At 52.2% G+C, this 21272-nt stretch overlaps 1 protein-coding gene across 2 annotated transcripts; it reads left to right on the top strand.

Moving 5' to 3' along the window:
- Window positions 1-6445: 6445 nt before the first annotated feature.
- LOC144677255 (protein S100-A1-like) lies at window positions 6446-11947 on the top strand. Of its 2 annotated transcripts, none has more exons than XR_013575589.1 (3): window positions 6446-6465; window positions 10065-10215; window positions 11700-11947. XR_013575589.1 is itself a non-coding variant. In XM_078537438.1 (3 exons), the coding sequence occupies exons 1-3, from the start codon at window positions 6748-6750 to the stop codon at window positions 11820-11822; spliced, it is 303 nt and encodes a 100-aa protein (XP_078393564.1). In that variant the 5' UTR covers window positions 6648-6747; the 3' UTR covers window positions 11823-11947. The 2 variants fall into 2 exon arrangements, 1 of the variants encoding a protein (XP_078393564.1); XM_078537438.1 differs by lacking the exon at window positions 6446-6465 and adding an exon at window positions 6648-6776.
- Window positions 11948-21272: the final 9325 nt, after the last annotated feature.

Here is a 21272-nt window from a genome sequence, read left to right as displayed (position 1 = left end):
ACACACTCACACACACACACACTCACACACACACACACTCACACCCTCACACACTCACACACACACTCACACACACACACACACACACACACACCCTCACACATACACACACACTCACACTCACACACACACACACACACACTCACACACACACACACGCTCACACACACACACACTTACACACACACACACCCACACTCACACTCACACTCACTCACACTCACACTCACACACACTCACACACTCACACGCTCACACACTCACACACACACACACACACACACAAACACACACACTCACACACACACTCACACACACACTCACATGCTCACATGCTCACACGCTCACACACGCTCACACGCTCACACACTCACACACACTCACACGCTCACACACGCACACACACTCACTCGCACACACGCTCACACTCACACACATTATCACTCATACACATGCTCACACACACATATGCTCTCACTCACACACATACCCACACATTCGCTCTCTCTCTTGCATACACACACATACTCACACACACTGACACTCATATATGCACAGACACACACTCACACACACTCGCACGGACACAGACACACACTCACACACACTCTCACTCACACACACAAACGGACTCACGCACACACACACTCTCTCTAACATATGCACACAGACACACACTCTCTCTCTCAGACACAGACTCACACACACATTCTCCCTCACACACACACACTCACCCTCTTTCTCACACACACACTCACACACTCTCATTCACACACACACACACACACTCACACACACACAAACACACAGTCACACTCTCTCTCTCTCACACACACACACACATGCACACTCTCTCTTGCACACACACACACATACACAGACTCTCACACACATACTCAAACACAGTGTCTCTCTCACATACACACACACTCACACCCGCAAACATACAGTCACACACACTCTCTTACACACACTCGCGCAATCACACACATTCACATACACACACGTGCAAATACACTCACACGTACACTGATACTCACACTCACACACATACACACACTCACACAGACAGACATGCACTGACACACGCTCATACACACAATTTACACACACACACTCACTCTGTGAAGAACATTTTTTTTTATTATTTCTTGGACTGTAGCTTTAAGATTGGACTGTGGCTTTAAAACCTACCATGGCTGCAGTTTAAAAGAGTTGTCCATTAGAGCAGGAAGAAGAGAATCTACAATGTTGCTAACTCCTGAAACAGTGTGTGCCAGGTTGGACAGAATGGTGCTGGAATGGAGACCTGGTTTATGAGGGAACTGCCTAGCGACAGCATTTTGATTGGCTCCTGACCAAGTGGCCAGGTTCTAGTGTGAGGATAGTGCAGTAGATCTGAAAAGGGCAAAGAGCCGAAACCTCTCTCTCCTGTGTTCTTTAAGACTCCAGTAACCCTGCCGTAGTAGCGAGCTGACTATTCCTCACATCGCTGTAACCTGCTTTTCTTTGAGAAACCCCAGTCAGGAGTAAAAAGGGAAAGCAGAGTTACTTAAAATTCCCAGAGGGAAACTTTAAACAACTGTCCTAACCTATAATTTTAAGTGTTGTGTTTGAGATGCGACTCTAAATTCGGGAATCAGATTACCAGTTCTCGAGGTTTTACATTAAACTAAATGAAACATTTTATTAATTTACACAGGTTTAAAATATATATACACCTGGCTACAAATTACTATTATCATAACTTTTAATAAACTCCCAAACTAATCTCCATTAAGGCAACAGCAACCCATAGACTTAACCAGACACCAGGCAAAGTCTTTTCACCTTACAAATTCAAAACCTGTGGAGCCAGTTACAGCTGTCTTTTGATCTCCACATTGCCTCTGCTCTCCACACCCGAAAACTACTGAAGTTACACCTACCACCACTGATTGATTCAAATTCTCATCATCTCACCAGCCTCTTTGAACTTCCCCTTTTAACAATGAAACCCCTTTTATAGTACCAATGTTATTAGGAATATAAACATGTGGCTTGGCATCTGCTAGAAACGTGTCAGTTTTCATCCCACTTCTTGAATGATCTGTTCAAAAAATGCAAATGCATGCTATCTCTCTTACACATCAAAACTAGTACATTTCAAAGCACCCAGACTTTAACCCAATTAAAACACACCCATGGGCTAAACATCTATTTTAAAAGGGAAATACTTTCCAATAATATTATACACATTAATATCTTCATGACACTCACACACACTCTCACAGACACTCTCAGACACACACACACCCTCTCACACACACACCACCGCTCACACACACACACCACCGCTCACACACATACACTACCTCTCACACACTTTCTCACACACACCCTCTCACACACTACCTCTCACACACAGTACCTCTCGCACACACACCCTCTCACACACACACCCTCTCACACACACACCCTCTCACACACACACTATCTCGCACACACACCCTCTCACACACACACCCTCTCACACACACACTACCTCTCACACACTATCTCGCACACACACCCTCTCACACACACACCCTCTCACACACACACTATCTCGCGCACACACCCTCTCACACACACACCCTCTCACACACACACTACCTCTCACACACTATCTCGCACACACACCTTCTCACACACACACCCTCTCACACACACACTACCTCTCACACACTCTCTCACACACACACCCTCTCACACACACTACCTCTCACACACATACCCTCTCACACACATACACTACCTCTCACACACTACCTCTCACACACAGTACCTCTCACACACACACCCTCTCACACACACACTATCTCGCACACACACCCTCTCACACACACACCCTCTCACACACACACTACCTCTCACACACTCTCTCACACACACACCCTCTCATACACACATTACCTCTCACACACTCTCTCACACACATACCCTCTCACACATACACCCTCTCACACACACACCCTCTCACACACACACTACCTCTCACACACTCTCTCACACACACACCCTCTCACACACACACTACCTCTTACACACTCTCTCACACACACACCCTCCCACACACACTCCCTCTCACACACATACCCTCTCACACATACACCCTCTCACACACATACCCGCTCACACACACACACACTACCTCTCACACACACTACCTCTCACACACACTACCTCTCACACACACCCTCTCACACACACTACCTCTCACACACACTACCTCTCACACACACACCCTCTCACACACACACACTACCTCTCACACACTCTCACACACCCTCTCACACACACTACCTCTCACACACACCCTCTCACACACACACCCTCTCACACACAAACACTACCTCTCACACACTCTCACACACACCCTCTCACACACACTACCTCTCACACACTCTCACACACCCTCTCACACACACACCCTCTCACACACACACACTACCTCTCACACACTCTCACACACACCCTCTCACACACACTACCTCTCACACACACAACCTCTCACACACTCTCACACACACCCTCTCACACACACTACCTCTCACACACACACCCTCTCACACACACACTATCTCGCACACACACCCTCTCACACACACTACCTCTCACACACACTACCTCTCAAACACTACCTCTCACACATACACCCTCTCACACACACACTACCTCTCACACACACTACCTCTCAACCACACTCCCTCTCACACACACTACCTCTCACACACACACCCTCTCACACACACACACTACCTCTCACACACTCTCTCGCACATACTCACTCTCACACACACTACCTCTCAACCACACTACCTCTCACACACACCCTCTCACACACATACCCTCACACACACCCTCACACTCTCGCACAGACTCACACATACACTCTCTCACATACACTCACATACACTTTCAGATACATCCTCATACATACCCACAGTCATACACACATACACTCACAGACACACACACACTCACACACATACTCACACACACACTCATAGACACTCTCTCACATGCACAAACTTACACACACACTCTCTCACATACACACAAACACACACACACTCACACTCACTCACATACACGTTCTCTCTCACACAAACACTCTTCCATATTCACACTCATAAGCACATACACTCACACACAGGCGCTCAAGACATACTCACTCACATACACTCTCGTGCACAGATACACACACTCACATGTGCACACAGACACCCAAACTCATAAATACACACACACACACACACATTCAAAACTACAGACTCACATCGGTGACGTGGGGACTGCTGGTTCCCAATCTGAGACAGGGGTGAAACTGGGAATTCTTTACCTCTTATGTTTTAGGCATTTGTCTATATTCCCAAACAGAGCAGTCTCAGAGACATAGGGACATAAAAATAGGGGCAGGAATAGGCCATTCGGCCCTTCAAGCCTGCTCCACATTCAATATGATCATGGCTGATCCTCTATCTCAACGCCGTACTCCCGCTCTCTCCCCAGACCCCTTGACGCCTTTAGAGTCTAGAAATCTATTTCCTTCTTAAATATATTCAGCGACTCGGCCTCCACAGCCTCTGTGGTAGAGAATTCCACAGGTTCACCACCCTCTGAGTGAAGAAGTTTCTCCTCATCTCAGTCCTAAATAGTCTACCCCGTATCCTGAGACTGTGACCCCTTGTTCTAGATCCCACATCCTCCCTGCATCCAGTCTGTCCATCCCTGTCAGAGTTTTATACATTTCAATGTGATCCCCTCTCATTCTTCCAAACTCCAGTGAATACAGGGCCTAGTCGACCCAATCTCTCCTCTTGTTCCCTCCCTGTCCCTGTTTGTCTGTCTCTCTCCGTCTGCCTTCCTCTCTGTTTCTCTCTCCCCCTCTCCCTCTGATCTTCCTATCTGTTCCACTTTGCTCTCTTTTACACTCACTGTTTCTCAGTTCTCAGTCCTTGTACACCAATCACTGAAAGCAAGCATGCAGGTACAGCAAGCAGTTAAGAAGGCAAATGGTATGTTGGCCTTCATTGCGAGAGGACTTGAGTACAGGAGCAAGGGTCCCAGGAATCAGTCTGGTGAACCTTCGCTGCTCTCCCTCTATAGCAAGTAGATCCTTTCTTAGGTAAGGAGAGCAAAACTGCACACAATACTCCAGGTGTGGTATCACCAAGGCCCTGTACAGCTGCAGTAAGACATCCTTGCTCCTGTACTCAAGTCCTCTCGCAATGAAGGCCAACATACCATTTGCCTTCTTAACTGCTGGCTGCACCTGCATGCTTGCTTTCAGTGATTGGTGTACAAGGACTGAGAACTGAGAAACAGTGAGTGTAAAAGAGAGCAAAGCGGAACAGATAGGAAGATCAGAGGGAGAGGGGGAGAGAGAAACAGAGAGGAAGGCAGATGGAGAGAGACAGACAAACAGGGATAGGGAGGTAACGAGGGAGTTGCAATGTGGCAGAGATAAAGAGGGAGAATGAGAGAGGGATGGAGACAGACCGAGAAAAGGGAATAAGAGAGAGAGAGAGATGAGAAAGCAAAAGAGGAAAGTAGAGAGAGAGTTCTAGAATGAGAGAGAAATGAAAGATAGGGGGAGAGAGAGTGGGAATGAGAGAGATGGAAAAGAGATAGAGTGTGGAGTCCTGTCACTGTGGGTGATAGTATAACACATCCCAGAAGGTGATGGATGTGGGGGAAGATGTTTTCATTAGTAGGAGAGACTAGGACCCGAGGGCACAGCCTCAGAGTAAAGGGAAGACCTTTTAGAACAGAGATGAGGAGAAACTTCTTTAGCCAGAGAGTGGTGAATCTAAGGAATTCATTGCCACAGAAGGCTGTGGAGGCCAGGTCATTGAGTGTATTTAAGACCGAGATAGATAGGTTCTTGATTGGTAAGGGGATCAAAGGTTACGGGGAGAAGGCGGGAGAATGGGGTTGAGAAACTTATCAGCCATGATTGAATGGCGGAGCAGACTGGATGGGCCGAATGGCCTAATTTCTGCTCCTATGGTCTTATGTTCTGAGGAATATCAGTGGGATTCGTTACGGAGAGCCAGACAAAGACCACTGGGAATCTGAAATAAGAATTCTGGAAAAGTTGAAGCACATTTCTGAAAGATTATTAACCCAGAGAATGAGAGAGAGAGAGAGAGAGAGAGAGAGAGAGATAAGGGGCTGTTCCAGTTGGAGGTGATGGGTGTGGTTCCCTTGATTAATTGTGTTCTTAAAAAAAAAAAGTGATTTCTTCAGCTGACGGGTGGGGACTTAAACCATTCAAACACCCGGTCGGTGAGATCACCTTTGGCAGCCTCCAATGGAGTTTGGTGGCAACGCCCAGCACGGGCGGAGCTGAGAGGGCTCGGGTGGGTATAAAGGGTTGGGATCGGCTGCCAGGCAAACACATCATCCTCCTGAGGAATTACTGCATCCACGGCTCAGCGGGTGAGTGACTGACGGGGGGCGCCGTGGGGGTGTAAGTGGGGGGGTGGGCGCAGAGGTGGTCGAGGAGGGGAATGGAGCTGGACCAACAGGCGTGGGCTGTGCCCGGAGTTCGTTGATTGTGTTCCGGGCACTGTGCCAGCTCACGGCTTCATCTCCTGCGCTGACCCCAGGCCAAAGTGCTGCCCTTAAGTGCGGACGGGTGAGGCCTCCAGGGTTCAATAGCCTGCCCCGCACCCCTGCCAGCTCCCTTGCTGTGTAGCGCCAGCCGTAGCGCAGCGGTTAATGCTCTCGCGTCGCCAAGTCAGAGGGAGGTGAGCTCGAGTCCCCTTTTCAGGGGCAGGAGCGCATATTCTAGGCTGTCACTCCCAGTGCCGGTGTCGCACTGTCGGAGGGTCAGTGCTGAGGGAGTGCAGCACTGTCAGAGGGTCAGTACTGAGGGAGCGCCGCACTGTCAGAGGGTCAGTACTGAGGGAGAGCCGCACTGTCGGAGGGTCAGTACTGAGGGAGCGCCGCACTGTCGGAGGGTCAGTACTGAGGGAGTGCTGCACTGTCGGAGGGTCAGTACTGAGGGAGTGCCGCACTGTCAGAGGGTCAGTACTGAGGGAGAGCCGCACTGTCGGAGGGTCAGTACTGAGGGAGCGCCGCACTGTCGGAGGGTCAGTACTGAGGGAGCGCCGCACTGTCGGAGGGTCAGTACTGAGGGAGCGCCGCACTGTCGGAGGGTCAGTACTGAGGGAGTGCCGCACTGTCGGAGGGTCAGTACTGAGGGAGCGCCGCACTGTCGGAGGGTCAGTACTGAGGGAGTGCCGCACTGTCGGAGGGTCAGTACTGAGGGAGTGCCGCACTGTCGGAGGGTCAGTGCGTCTACCCCCTCAGGCGGATTGAGAAGGTCCCACAGTCTCTGTTGGAAGAAGAGCTGGGTGCAGTTCTCCCTATCTCTGTAACCTCCTCCAGCCCCTACACCGCTCCCTCTCTCTGTAACCTCCTCCAGCACCTACACCCCTCCTTATCTCTGTAACCTCCTCCAACCCCTGCACCCCTCCCTATCTCTGTAACCTCCTCCAGCCCCTACACCCCTCCCTATCTCCGTAACCTCCTCCAGCCCCTACACCCCTCCCTATCTCTGTAACCTCCTCCAGCCCCTACACCCCTCCCTATCTCTGGGACCTCCTCCAGCCCCTACACCCCTCCCTATCTCTGTAACCTCCTCCAGCCCCTACACCCCTCCCTATCTCTGTAACCTCCTCCAGCACCTACACTCTTCCCTATCTCTGTAACCTCCTCCAGCACCTACACCCCTCACTATCTCTGTAACCTCCTCCAGCCCCTACACCCCTCCCTATCTCTGTAACCTACTCCAGCTCCTACACACCTCCCTATCTCTGAAACCTCCTCCAGCTCCTACTCCCCTCCTTATCTCTGTAACCTCCTCCAGCTCCTACACCCCTCCCTATCTCTGTAACCTCCTCCAGCCCCTACACCCCTCCCTACCTCTGTAACCTCCTCCAGTCCCCTACACCCCTCCCTATCTCTGTAACCTCCTCCAGCCCCTACACCCCTCCCTATCTCTGTAACCTCCTCCAGCCCCTACACCGCTCCCTCTCTCTGTAACCTCCTCCAGCCCCTACACCCCTCCCTATCTCTGTAACCTCCTCCAGCCCCTACACCCCCCTCTACCTCTGTAACCTCCTCCAGCCCCTACACTCCTCCCTACCTCTGTAACCTCCTCCAGCCCTACACCCCTCCCTATCTCTGTAACCTCCTCCAGCCCCTACACCCCTCCTTATCTCTGTAACCTCCTCCAGCCCCTACACTCCTGCCTATCTCTGTAACCTCCTCCAGCACCTACACCCCTCCCTATCTCTGTAACCTCCTCCAGCTCCTACACACCTCCCTATCTCTGAAACCTCCTCCAGCTCCTACTCCCCTCCTTATCTCTGTAACCTCCTCCAGCTCCTACACCCCTCCCTATCTCTGCAACCTCCTCCAGCCCCTACACCCCTCCCTACCTCTGTAACCTCCTCCAGTCCCCTACACCCCTTCCTATCTCTGTAACCTCCTCCAGCCCCTACACCCCTCCCTACCTCTGTAACCTCCTCCAGCCCCTACACTGCTCCCTCTCTCTGTAACCTCCTCCAGCCCCTACACCCCTCCCTATCTCTGTAACCTCCTCCAGCTCCTACACACCTCCCTATCTCTGAAACCTCCTCCAGCTCCTACTCCCCTCCTTATCTCTGTAACCTCCTCCAGCTCCTACACCCCTCCCTATCTCTGTAACCTCCTCCAGCACCTACACCCCTCCTTATCTCTGTAACCTCCTCCAGCCCCTACACCCCTCCCTATCTCTGTAACCTCCTCCAGCTCCTACACACCTCCCTATCTCTGAAACCTCCTCCAGCTCCTACTCCCCTCCCTATCTCTGTAACCTCCTCCAGCTCCTACACCCCTCCCTATCTCTGTAACCTCCTCCAGCCCTTCACCCCTCCCTATCTCTGTAACCTCCTCCAGTCCCCTACACCCCTCCCTATCTCTGTAACCTCCTCCAGCCCCTGCACCCCTCCCTATCTCTGTAACCTCCTCCAGCCCCTACACCGTTCCCTCTCTCTGTAACCTCCTCCAGCCCCTACACCCCTCCCTATCTCTGTAACCTCCTCCAGCCCCTACACCCCCCTCTACCTCTGTAACCTCCTCCAGCCCCTACACTCCTCCCTACCTCTGTAACCTCCTCCAGCCCTACACCCCTCCCTATCTCTGTAACCTCCTCCAGCCCCTACACCCCTCCTTATCTCTGTAACCTCCTCCAGCCCCTACACTCCTGCCTATCTCTGTAATCTCCTTAATCCCCTACACCCCTCCCTATCTCTGTAACCTCCTCCAGCCCCTACACCCCTCCCTATCTCTGTAACCTCCTCCAGCCCCTACACCGCTCCCTCTCTCTGTAACCTCCTCCAGCCCCTGCACCCCTCCTTATCTCTGTAACCTCCTCCAGCCCCTACACCCCCCTCTACGTCTGTAACCTCCTCCAGCCCCTACACCCCTCCCTATCTCTGTAACCTCCTCCAGCCCCTACATCCCTCTCTATCTCTGTAACCTCCTCCAGCCCCTACACCCCTCTCTACCTCAGTAACCTCCTCCAGCCCCTACACCCCTCCCTATCTCTGTAACCTCCTCCAGACCCTACACCCCTCCCTATCTCTGTAACCTCCTCCAGCCCCTACACCCCTCCCTATGTCTGTAACCTCCTCCAGCCCCTACACCCCTCCCTATCTCTGGGACCTCCTCCTGCCCCTACACCCCTCCCTATCTCTGTAACCTCCTCCAACTGTAATCTCCTCAAAACCGACCTCTTTCCCCCCGAGCCCTGACCCTCATAGCTCATGCACCTCTGGTTTCGGAGTATAACACCACTGGGTGAGCACCTTGAGGCATTTTGTGCATTAAATGCGCTACCTAAAGACAGATCGTTGTTGTTTGCTCTACGTGTCCTGAGACACCGAAGTGAAGGGGATGTAATGTCTTCATCTCCCTTCACGCCTCTGCTTTCGATTGGCTTCAATGGATTAACACACGTGACACATTCCTCTTTTGCCCAGACACAGCTGTATCGATCCCAAGATGGGCAAGCTGGAGGACTCTTTGCGCACACTCCACGAAGTCTTTACCAAATATGCCTCACAACAGGGGAATTCGGACACCTTGAACCAGGAGGAGCTGAAAAATGTACTTGAAGCTGAAATATCCGGCTTTGATGTGAGTAAGAACACACTGAGCTCCCTTTGCAATAGGGAGCCAGTACAATCCGTGAGGTTTCCTGCCCCTCATTGCCCCTGAGCTCAGGGTCTCGCTTGGCCACTTAAGAATTGACCACGTGGCTGTGGGGTCTGGAGTCATGTGTAGGCCAGACCGGGTAAGGAGGGCAGATTTCCCTCCCCTAAAGGGGCATTAGTGAACCAGGTTGGGTTTTTATGACAATCGATGATGGTCGTCAGGGTCACCGTCACTGAGACTAATTTAGTCATCGAATTTAAATTCCACCAGCCTCTGGGGTAGGATTTGAACTCGTGTCCCTCCCAGAGCATTAGCCTGGGGAACTAGATTATTCGTCCAGGGGCATTACCACAGTGCCACCATTCACCCCCGCCCTAACTCCCCCCCCCACAACCTTCAGACCCTCAGGTTCGTTCAAAATAATTCTGCTGCTTTGTCCTAAAACCGTTGCCGGGTGGGTGGACTGGTGCATCTCAGCTCTGTGTGATCGCACAGGGACAGATAATGATTGTTGGAAAGCCCCCACCCTGGGGTTAAGTGAAACCACTGGGGGCACCAAAGCCGCACTTGACATTATTTTGAGAGTTAGACTCGCGGAGCTGGGTGTGATACCACTGGGTGCCCTGGTACATGAATCACAAAAAGGTTAGGGTGTAGCTACAATAAATGATTAGGAAGGCAAAAGGAGTGTTGGCCTTTATTGCGAGGGGGATGGAGTATAAAAGTAGGGAATTCTTGTTCTAACTCGATAGGGTTTTGGTGAGGCCGCACCTGGAGTACTGTGTCCAGTTTCCTTACTTAAGGAGGGATAGACTTGTATTGGGAGACAGTCCGGAGAAGGTTCACTGGGGCTGATTCCTGGGATGAAGGGGGGTTTGTCTTATGAGGAAAGGTTGGGCCCTGTACCCATTGGAGTTTAGAAGAATGAGAGGTGACCTTATTGAAACATATAAGATCCTGACTGGGGGGTTTGACAGGGTGGATGCTGGGAGGATGTTTCCCCACCTCGTGGGGGAATCTAGAACGAGGAGGGGGGGCCACAGTTTCAGAATAAGGGGTCTCCCATTGAAGACGGAGATGAGGAGGAATTTCTTCCCTCAGAGGGTGGTCAGTCTGTGGAATTCTCTCCCTCCCCCACCCCAGAGAGCAGCGGTGGTCGGGTCACTGAATATATTCAAGGCCGAGTTAGAGAGATTTCTGATCGACCGGTGGTGGGGGGGGGTGGGGTCAAGGGTTATGGAGGGGGGGGACAGACAGGAAAATGGAGTTAAAGCCACAACCAGATCAGCCATGACCTTACAGAAGGGAGCATGATGGAGGGGCCAAATGGCCTCCTCCTATTCCTGTTTCTTCTAACCTTACGTCATTGCGAGCGGATGGGTCAGGATTGGATGATGGGTCAGGGTTTGTATGTCTAAAAGCTGAGGCATAATTCGATGAGTTTTGTTTTTATTATTCTTTCAAAGGAACCAACATTGAATCAATTAAGCAGTGAGGTGATCAAGATGGATCCTTCTCAAGACATAGATTTTTTCGAGTTTGTGACCATAGCTCTGTGCCTGGTCTCCAGCCAGAGGCCTCGGAAGTGAACTGTGTTTGGCCTGCCCTGCAAACTGACCGAGCGCGGACACAAAAAAATGTTGAAGCACCGAATTGAGTCCCCTTTCCTGAGGCTGTGTTCCTCATGAGCCAATAAACCTTGACATACAGTCACCATAGTTTGTGTTCCCTGCTTATGTTCAACATTTTCGGCTGGGTTGGTGAGAGGGGGATGGGGTCGGAAGTGGGTGGAGGTGGTGGGGGGTAGGTTTGGAGGCGGGGAAAGGGAAAAATCTAGAAGCGGAATAGCTCTCTGGTCCCAACAGGCCCCCATATTGGTCATTGTTGGGATGTGGGCATTGCAGGCACAGCTGGCATTTAGTGTGCCCGTTCCTGGTTGATCGCTTTGGGAAGACGGGCAGTGCTGGTTAATAGGACCGAGGGCCTCACATCAGAGCGCGGTTAAGAGTCAACTACGTTGGGCATGGGTCCGGAGGTCACACGGAGGGCACGGAGGCCCAGGCTGGGTTAGACGGGCAGATTTCCTGCCCCACCCCCCAGCTAAAGGGATGTTGGTGAACTAGGTGGCTTCTCAGGACAACCATCAGGTCCATGCCCGCCTCCACCGAAAAGGAGCCTGGCATTCCCGGGAATGAGCCTGCGGGATCTGAAACGAGTCGAGGTGGGATTTGAACTTCGCAGGCCATTCGGCCCATCGAGCCCGCACCGTCTCTCTGAAAGAGCCTCCTACCTGGTCCCGCTCCCCCCGAACCTTGCCCATTCTCTCTCTCTTCAGGTGGCTATACCCGTTCCCTTTGGAATACCTCAGTCGAACCTGCCTCCACCAAACCCTTTCAGGAAGTTCCTTCCAGACTCCAGCCACCCTCTGGGTGAAACATTTTTTCCTCACATTTTACTTCTTACTCCTTTTGCCGATTATTTTCAACCTGGGCCCCTTTAGTTCTTGATGCTCTCTTGAGTGGGGACAGTTCCTGACTATTTGCCCTGTCCATACCCCCTCAGGATCTTGAACGCCTCCATCAAGTCTCCTCTCAGCCTTCTCTTCTCCAAGGAAAACAGTCCCAACCTCTCCAACCTCTCCTCATAGCTACAGTTCTTCATCCCGGGAATCGTTCTTGTGAATCTCCTCTGTACTCTCTCCAATGCCTTCACATCCTTCCTCAGGTATGGCTCCCAGAACTGGATGCAAATACTCCAGATGAGGCCGAACTAGTGTCTTATACTTGCTCTCTCTAGACTCCCAGTCATTCACATTGCTGTTAAGGGATATGGAGTTAAGAGAAAGCTCAGCCACAAATCTAATCGTATGGTGGACCAGGTTCGAGGGGCTGAATGGCCTCTTGCTGTCCCTGGCAGAATCCACCACACCAGCGCTATCGGCATGACATTCCTTCTTCCTTTAAGGGTGAATAGGATTCCACTCACCTCTCTCTCTACCTGGAACCACTTCTCTAGCAAGGGTTAGACCCATTCCCCCTTTCCCCAAAATTAGCCCCTCCCTACCCCCATCCCCACCCCCATAAAAGAGGTCAACATCATCCCATCTTGGGAAACTCCCTGCGCCATTCGCTAACTGCCTCCTCCCTCGCCACCCCTCCCCCAACCACCCAGTCCACAAGCAAGACCCTCTAGCCAAACCACAAGCCCACCCCCTCCCCAAATACTCTGAGCGAGATCCCAGAGTGTGTCGCCCCCCCCGCCACCCAACCCTTTCCACCTTCTCCCCAATGAGCGAGATGACAACGCCCTCAACCCCATTCTCAGCAGGTCTGCGGACCCCACACCCCAACTGGGCCCCATACATAGACCCTACATCGGGGGAGCGGGGTGGTGGGGGGGTCCAGCCTCCCCCCTCTACAGAATTGGGGCAGCATCAAACCACCCGGCCAATCAGGGGACTCCCTGAAGCCACCCCCCACCAACCCCCTCTGCAGTCCATTCAAACAAAATGAGCGGGTGAGCGGATGGAGATCCACAAATAAAACCTTCCACCTCAGGGCTCCAGGGGCAAAGGCATTGGGCACACAAGCAGGAAAGTGATGCCGCACCTTAGTAAGGCTCTGGTTAGGCCACAAATAGAGTACTGCATCCGGTCCTGGTCGCCACACTTTGGGGAGGGTGTGGGACTTGGGCTCTTGAGATCCCTGCGCTCCTCCAGTTCCGGCCTCTCGCGCATCACCCCCGATTCCCATCGCTCCACCATTGGCGGGCGTGCCTTCAGCTGCCTGGGGGCCCCCGAGCTCTGGAATTCCCTCCCTGAACCCCTCCGTCTCTCTCTCTCTCTGCCTCTCAAGACGCTCCTTAAAACCGACCTCTTTGACCGAGCTTTTGGTCACCCGTGGCTAATGTCTCCTGACGTGTTGTGTGTTTTAGTCGAATAGGAGGGGCCAGGAATTCGGGGACGGTGGCGAGGGGAGTGGAGTTGAAACCCAAGGGTCAGCCATGATTGGACTGGATGACGGACGGGGCCATACATGGGCTACTCCTGACCCTAGTGTTTTATTTTCCAACGCTCTGCAAAGCCTTGGAATGTTTCATTACATCGAAGGCGCTAGGCCAATGCAAGTGGCTGTCATTGGAGAAGTGAGGCGCTCTGTCTCTCTCTCCCACACAATAACAGGAGACGTTAGCTGAGTCGATCATTTTCAATCCAAGGTTGATAAGAGTGTAATAAACCAGGGGTGGGCAAACGATGTGGCCAGGCGTTCACGCCCGTGTGTGGAGATGGGGTGTTGCTGGCTGGGCCAGCATTTAGTGTATGGGGGCTGCCGGCCATAGTCACTCAAGAAAGGGACAATTATAGTAAAAGATCGCTTGGCCACGTCTTGGGTCTCTCATCACAGAGGATGTAGAATCGACCGAAGGAATTGGGGGGGGGACAGGCTTAACAAGGGTTGCGGCACTGTGAACTGACTTGAAAAGAGTGTGGAGTTGCCCCCATGTATCTTGATTAAGATGCAAATTCCTCTTCTGAAAGCCCTGGTGTGGCCGGTCACCGTGCCCGGCTGTGAAAGGTGGACTACCAAGAGGAGTGGACGAGGAGGCTGGAGTGAGAGCGTTTGAAATGAAAGGATGCAGACGGATATTAGGTGCACCACGGATGGCCAAGCGGACCAACGAGTGGCTGCCCGAGGAATCTGGGGTTAAGAGGAGCCCTTGTTTGAAGCAGTGCTATCAAGGAAGCGAAAATGTCCAACATGAGATGTGATTCCACGATTGGACAGCACTTGCTAAACAATCCTGAGCGTGCTAAGGATTACACTGAAAAACAATTCGGGCCCGGAGCATGGCTCACTTACACCTGCTAGAAGCTACACATATTCACACACACACACACACACAGGGCCCTGTTCCTTGCAGGCAGAAAGAACATGTACACACATTGTGCCCCTTTCAACACAACAGCCACTCCCTGGTTCATTCCCCAGGGCAATGCCTGGACCAGTCAGAGTCAACCTGACTGGTTCAATTTTAAACAAAGCTTGGCAGTTAACTGTCTGCTAAATAGTCCTTAGTGTACCAAGAATTACAGTGACAACCAAGTTCAGATTGTCAGCTGGGCTCACGGTGTGGTGCATTTGCGTGTACTGGAAGCTACATTTATTAATACAATACAATCCTTTACAGACAGAAAGAACGTGTACACACATTGAGCCTGTTTCAGCTCAATAAAATAAGTGCCAGCCATTCGTTGACTCATTCCTGAGGGCATTGCCTTGACCAATCATGGTCAAGCAGCCTGGTTTCAATTTCAATCAACACTTGGCAGCTAACTGTCAGTCATTATAACTGGTGCATTCTCCATGGCAGTGCCTCTACCAATCAATATCCACTTGCCAACCAATCAGCACTTTCTTCACACAGTATAAACTGTTGTCTTCCCCTCCTGTATCAGTACTCTTGCAAAATGCCCTGAAGAGGGCAAGACGAAAATCTTTGACACTGCTGGAGGAGAGACATGCCAGCCATTGGTTAAATGGCGCATTCTCCGTGGCGATACCTCTACCAATCAGAGTCCACTTGCCCACCAATCAGCACTCTCTTCTCACGAAGTATAAATTGTTGTTCCCCTTTACATTTGGTATTCGAGCGAGTTGTCCTGATGAGTGCAAGATGAAAATCTTCGACAACGCGCGTCGTCTTTTCACCAATACGCAAGTTCTGCACCACCGAGCGACGACCTGGAGCTCACACATTTTGGGCGGGTGATAAGGACAGGAGGGGAGCGTTTGGGAAAAGAGGGAAACGCAAGGTTTTAACACCTGGAAAACGGGCACGAGGAAGACCCAAGGTGGCGCGGACGAATAATATCAGAATGTGGACTGGCCTCTCTTTGGGACAGTCGTTGAGCGGCCAGTGGAGAGAAAGAAATCAGGTTGTTCCTAGTATGGCCAACCTTCAGAAAGAGGGTGGAGGAAAGCAAGACACTTGGTAATCCAGATCTTGAGTATTGTTCATAAAAGACACGCGGTTGAAGCTTTTTGCCCCACACTCATCGGGGCAAAGGCAAGAATTCCAAATTTCAGAGAGATGGCAACAATTTATACTGCAAGAGAAAAGGATGCTGATTGGTTGGCAAGTCAACTCTGACTGGCTGCTGTTGCCATGGAGAATGTACCAGGCTTCAAATTATAATGAAGATACATCTTGGTACAAATAATTATAGGGACATAGGCCATTCGGCCCCTCGAGCCTGCTCCGCCATTTTAATATGATCATGGCTGATCTACTTTTAATGCCATTTTTCCCACACTATCCCCATAAACGTTGATAATCTTTAATATCCAGAAGTCTATCACTCTCGGTCTTGAACGTACTCAGTGACTGAGCCTCCACAGCCCTCTGGGATAAAGGATTCCAAAGATTCGCCACACTCTGACTAAAGAAGTTCCTCCCCATCTCAGCCTAATTCTGAAACTGTGTCCCCTGGTTCTTGACCCCACCCCACCCCACCAACCCTTGGGGAAACATCCTTCCTGCATCTACCCCTGTAAGAATTCAGTAAGTTTCAACGAAATCACCCCTCATTCTTCTAAACTCTGGAGAATACAGGCCCAGTTTCCTCAATCTCCCCTCATAGGACAATCCCACCATCCCAGGAATCAGTCTGGTGAATCTCTGCTGCATTCCCTCTGTGGTAAGCATATCTTTTCCTTTCTAAGATAAGGAGACCAAAACTGCACACAATACTCCAGGTGTGGTCTCACCAAGGCTCTATTAATTGCAGCAAGACTTCTTTATTGCTGTACTCAAATCCTCTTGCAATAAAGGCCAGCGTACCAATTGCCGTGAAAACCCATTTGAACAAAGAAAAGTACAGCACAGGAACAGGCCCTTCGGCCCTCCAAGCCTGCGCTGATCATATTGCCCATCAAACTAAAACATTTTGCACTTCCGGGGTCCGTATCCCCCTATTCCCATCCTATTCATGTATTTGTCAAGCTGCCTCTTAAACACCACTATCGTACCTGCTTCCACAACCTCCTCTGGCAGCGAATTCCAGACACTCACTACCCTCTGCGTAAAAAACTTGCCCCGCGCATCTCCCCTATAGTTTTCTCCTCTCGCCTTAAATCTATGTCCCCTAGTAATTGACTCTTCCACCCTGGGAAAAAGCTTCTGACTATCTACTCTGTCCATGCCACTCATAATTTTGTAAACTTCTATCTAGTCGCCCCCTCAATCTCCGTCGCTCTAGTGAGAACAATCCGGGTTTCAGCAACCTCTCCTCGTAGCTACTAACCTCCAGACCAGGCAGCATCCTGGTAAACCTCCTCCGCACCCTCTCCAACGCCTCCATATCCTTCTGGTAACGTGGCGACCAGAATTGCACGCGCCTGGTTCACTAATGTCCTGTTAAGGGAGGGAAATCTGCTGCCCTTACCTGGTCTGGCCTACATGTAACTCCAGGCCCACAGCCATGTGGTTGACTCTTTAATGCCATCTGGACGAGGGTAAATAGGGATGGGAAATAAAGGCTGGCGCTAAGCCAGTGATGCCCACACCCAACAAATACATTTTTCAAAAGGCTAGATGAAGGGATGTGAAGTCTTTGACCTTCAGGAAACCACACTGGATGCTGTTGCAGATTGAATGCACCAAGTTTAAATTAATAATTGGTTTTATTTACACAAAATGGATGAACAGACGCCATTTAAAACAGTGAGATACATGCCTCCGATGTGGGCCGTGAAACAAAAGATCAGGTTGGGTAAGCGTAAAACACACACCTCGTGGCTGAATACACACAGGCTCTGAAACCACGGAAAGTTAGTTCTAAGTTCTTGGTTGCAGAGTTCATCCACCCTCTGCTTTCACGGAGAACGTTTTAAAGATTAATTTTCCGTGCTTTATTCAGGATGCAGGGCATCATTGGAAATTTGTTGCCCATGCCCCATATTTGCCCTTGAGAAGGTGGTGGTGGTGGTGGGTGAGCCGCTGCAGTCCCGGTGGTGTAGGTACACCCACTGTGCTGTTAGGGAGGGATTTCCAGGATTTGGACCCAGCGACACTTCAGCGGTCAGGTGAAGGCTCCGCCCATCGAGCTGTCAATCACAGTGCACTCCAACCAATCAAGAGCCTCATCGTCCCCCTCAAACGATTCCCCCATGTTGGAAGCCATTCCAAGGGCAACCAGTCTGTGCCTCTCAGCAGGGTGAATGGATAGAAAGTTAGATCAGCCGCTCTCCATATTATAAGGATATAGAAGTACTGGGGAAGGTGAATAAAGATCAATCGGAATGACAGTAGAACTGGTTCAGGACACCGGGGAGAAATCCCACTCGCCCCCCCCCTCTTCTAATAGCAGCCGTGAGATCTTGCACATCCACCTGAGAGGGCAGGAGAGGCCTCATTTTGACATCTTATCTGAAATACTGACCTTCCGACAGTGCGGCGCTCCCTCAGTACTGACCCTCCGACAGTGCGGCGCTCCCTCAGTACTGACCCTCCGACAGTGCGGCGCTCCCTCAGTACTGACCCTCCGACAGTGCGGCGCTCCCTCAGTACTGACCCTCCGACAGTGCGGCGCTCCCTCAGTACTGACCCTCCGACAGTGCGGCGCTCCCTCAGTACTGACCCTCCGACAGTGCGGCACTCCCTCAGTACTGACCCTCCGACAGTGCGGCACTCCCTCAGTACTGACCCTCCGACAGTGCGGCACTCCCTCAGTACCGACCCTCCGACTGTGCGGTGCTCCCTCAGTACTGACCCTCCGACAGTGCAGCACTCCCTCAGTACTGACCCTCCAACTGTGCGGTGCTCCCTCAGTACTGACCCTCCGACAGTGTGGCGCACCCTCAGTACTGACCCTCCGACTGTGCGGTGCTCCCTCAGTACTGACCCTCCGACAGTGCAGCACTCCCTCAGTACTGACCCTCCGACTGTGCGGTGCTCCCTCAGTATTGACCCTCCGACAATAAGGCTCTCCCTCTGTACTGACCCTCCGACAGTGCGGCACTCCCTCAGTACTGACCCTCCGACAGTGCGGCGCTCCCTCAGTACTGACCCTCCGACAGTACGGCTCTCCCTCAGTACTGACCCTCCAACAGTGCGGTGCTCCCTCAGTACTGACCCTCCGACAGTGTGGTGCACCCTCAGTACTGACCCTCCGACAGTGCGGCGCTCCCTCAGTACTGACCCTCCGACAGTGCGGCGCACCCCCAGTACTGACCCTCCGACAGTGCGGCGCACCCTCAGTACTGACCCTCCGACAGTGCGGCACTCCCTCAGTACTGACCCTCCGACAGTGCGACACTCCCTCAGTATTGACCCTCCAACAGTGCGGCGCTCCCTCAGTACTGACCCTCCGACAGTGCGGCCCTCCTTCAGTACTGACCCTCAGACAGTGCGGCACTCCCTCAGTACTGACCCTCCGACAGTGCGGCGCTCCCTCAGTACTGACCCTCCGACAGTGCGGCGCTCCCTCAGTACCGACCCTCCGACTGTGCGGTGCTCCCTCAGTACTGACCCTCCGACAGTGCAGCACTCCCTCAGTACTGACCCTCCAACTGTGCGGTGCTCCCTCAGTACTGACCCTCCGACAGTGTGGCGCACCCTCAGTACTGACCCTCCGACTGTGCGGTGCTCCCTCAGTACTGACCCTCCGACAGTGCAGCACTCCCTCAGTACTGACCCTCCGACTGTGCGGTGCTCCCTCAGTATTGACCCTCCGACAATAAGGCTCTCCCTCTGTACTGACCCTCCGACAGTGCGGCACTCCCTCAGTACTGACCCTCCGACAGTGCGGCGCTCCCTCAGTACTGACCCTCCGACAGTACGGCTCTCCCTCAGTACTGACCCTCCAACAGTGCGGTGCTCCCTCAGTACTGACCCTCCGACAGTGTGGTGCACCCTCAGTACTGACCCTCCGACAGTGCGGCGCTCCCTCAGTACTGACCCTCCGACAGTGCGGCGCACCCTCAGTACTGACCCTCCGACAGTGCGGCGCACCCTCAGTACTGACCCTCCGACAGTGCGGCACTCCCTCAGTACTGACCCTCCGACAGTGCGACACTCCCTCAGTATTGACCCTCCAACAGTGCGGCGCTCCCTCAGTACTGACCCTCCGACAGTGCGGCACTCCCTCAGTACTGACCCTCGACAGTGCGGCGCTCCCTCAGTACTGACCCTCCAACAGTGCGGTGCTCCCTCAGTACTGACCCTCCGACAGTGCGGCCCTCCTTCAGTACTGACCCTCAGACAGTGCGGCACTCCCTCAGTACTGGGAGTGTCGGCTTGGATTACAAGGCTCAAGTCTCTTGGGCAGTGACTTGAACCCACAACCTTCTGAATGAAAGATGGGTGTGCTATTCACTAAGCCATGATATTTGAACTCTGAGAGGTGAAGCTTTGCTTCTGTCATTTTACATTCTCTTCTCCAGGAGGCGCTGATCACAGGCTGGTGAGTAGGAGGAGCACCCAGTAGAACAGCTCCTATTCACAAGTCATTCCTTTATCACAGACACATCATCAGATAAAAATGGATGGCAAAGCGAAGGAGATATTAAGGGGCGGGGTAACTAGTAGCTTGGTCAAAGAGCTGAATTTTAAAAGGAGGGTCTTAAAGGGAAAGAGGCGGTGGAGAGGGTTAAGTAAGGGAATACCACAGAATGGGACCTGGAAGGCTGAAGGCATGGCTGCCAACGCTGGGGCAAAGAAGACGGACACGAGGCTAGAATGGAGACTGATGTGAGAGTGGGGGTGTAGGGGGTACAGAGCGCAGAGAGGTAAACACGAGGCTCACCTGAAGTCAGAGGCTCTGGCAGCTCGGGTGCCAACATAGGTCAGCGGGCGCTAGCGGGGGGTGAGGGGGTTGAATGGGGCTTGGTGCAAGTTGGGCTGCCGAGCTCTGGGTGGGCTGAATCTTACAGATAGCCCCCAACTATATAACACCGTCGGATTGTCATCATCCCGGTCCCCTTGGGGTCTTTCAGATTAAGGCTGACGAGGCTAAACTCGACTGGTGTTCTGTGCTTTGT

The sequence above is a fragment of the Cetorhinus maximus genome, unplaced genomic scaffold (assembly GCF_964194155.1).
Source record: "Cetorhinus maximus unplaced genomic scaffold, sCetMax3.hap1.1 HAP1_SCAFFOLD_2368, whole genome shotgun sequence".
Taxonomy (NCBI): Eukaryota; Metazoa; Chordata; class Chondrichthyes; order Lamniformes; family Cetorhinidae; genus Cetorhinus; species Cetorhinus maximus.
This window is presented reverse-complemented; position numbering and strand designations above follow the sequence as displayed.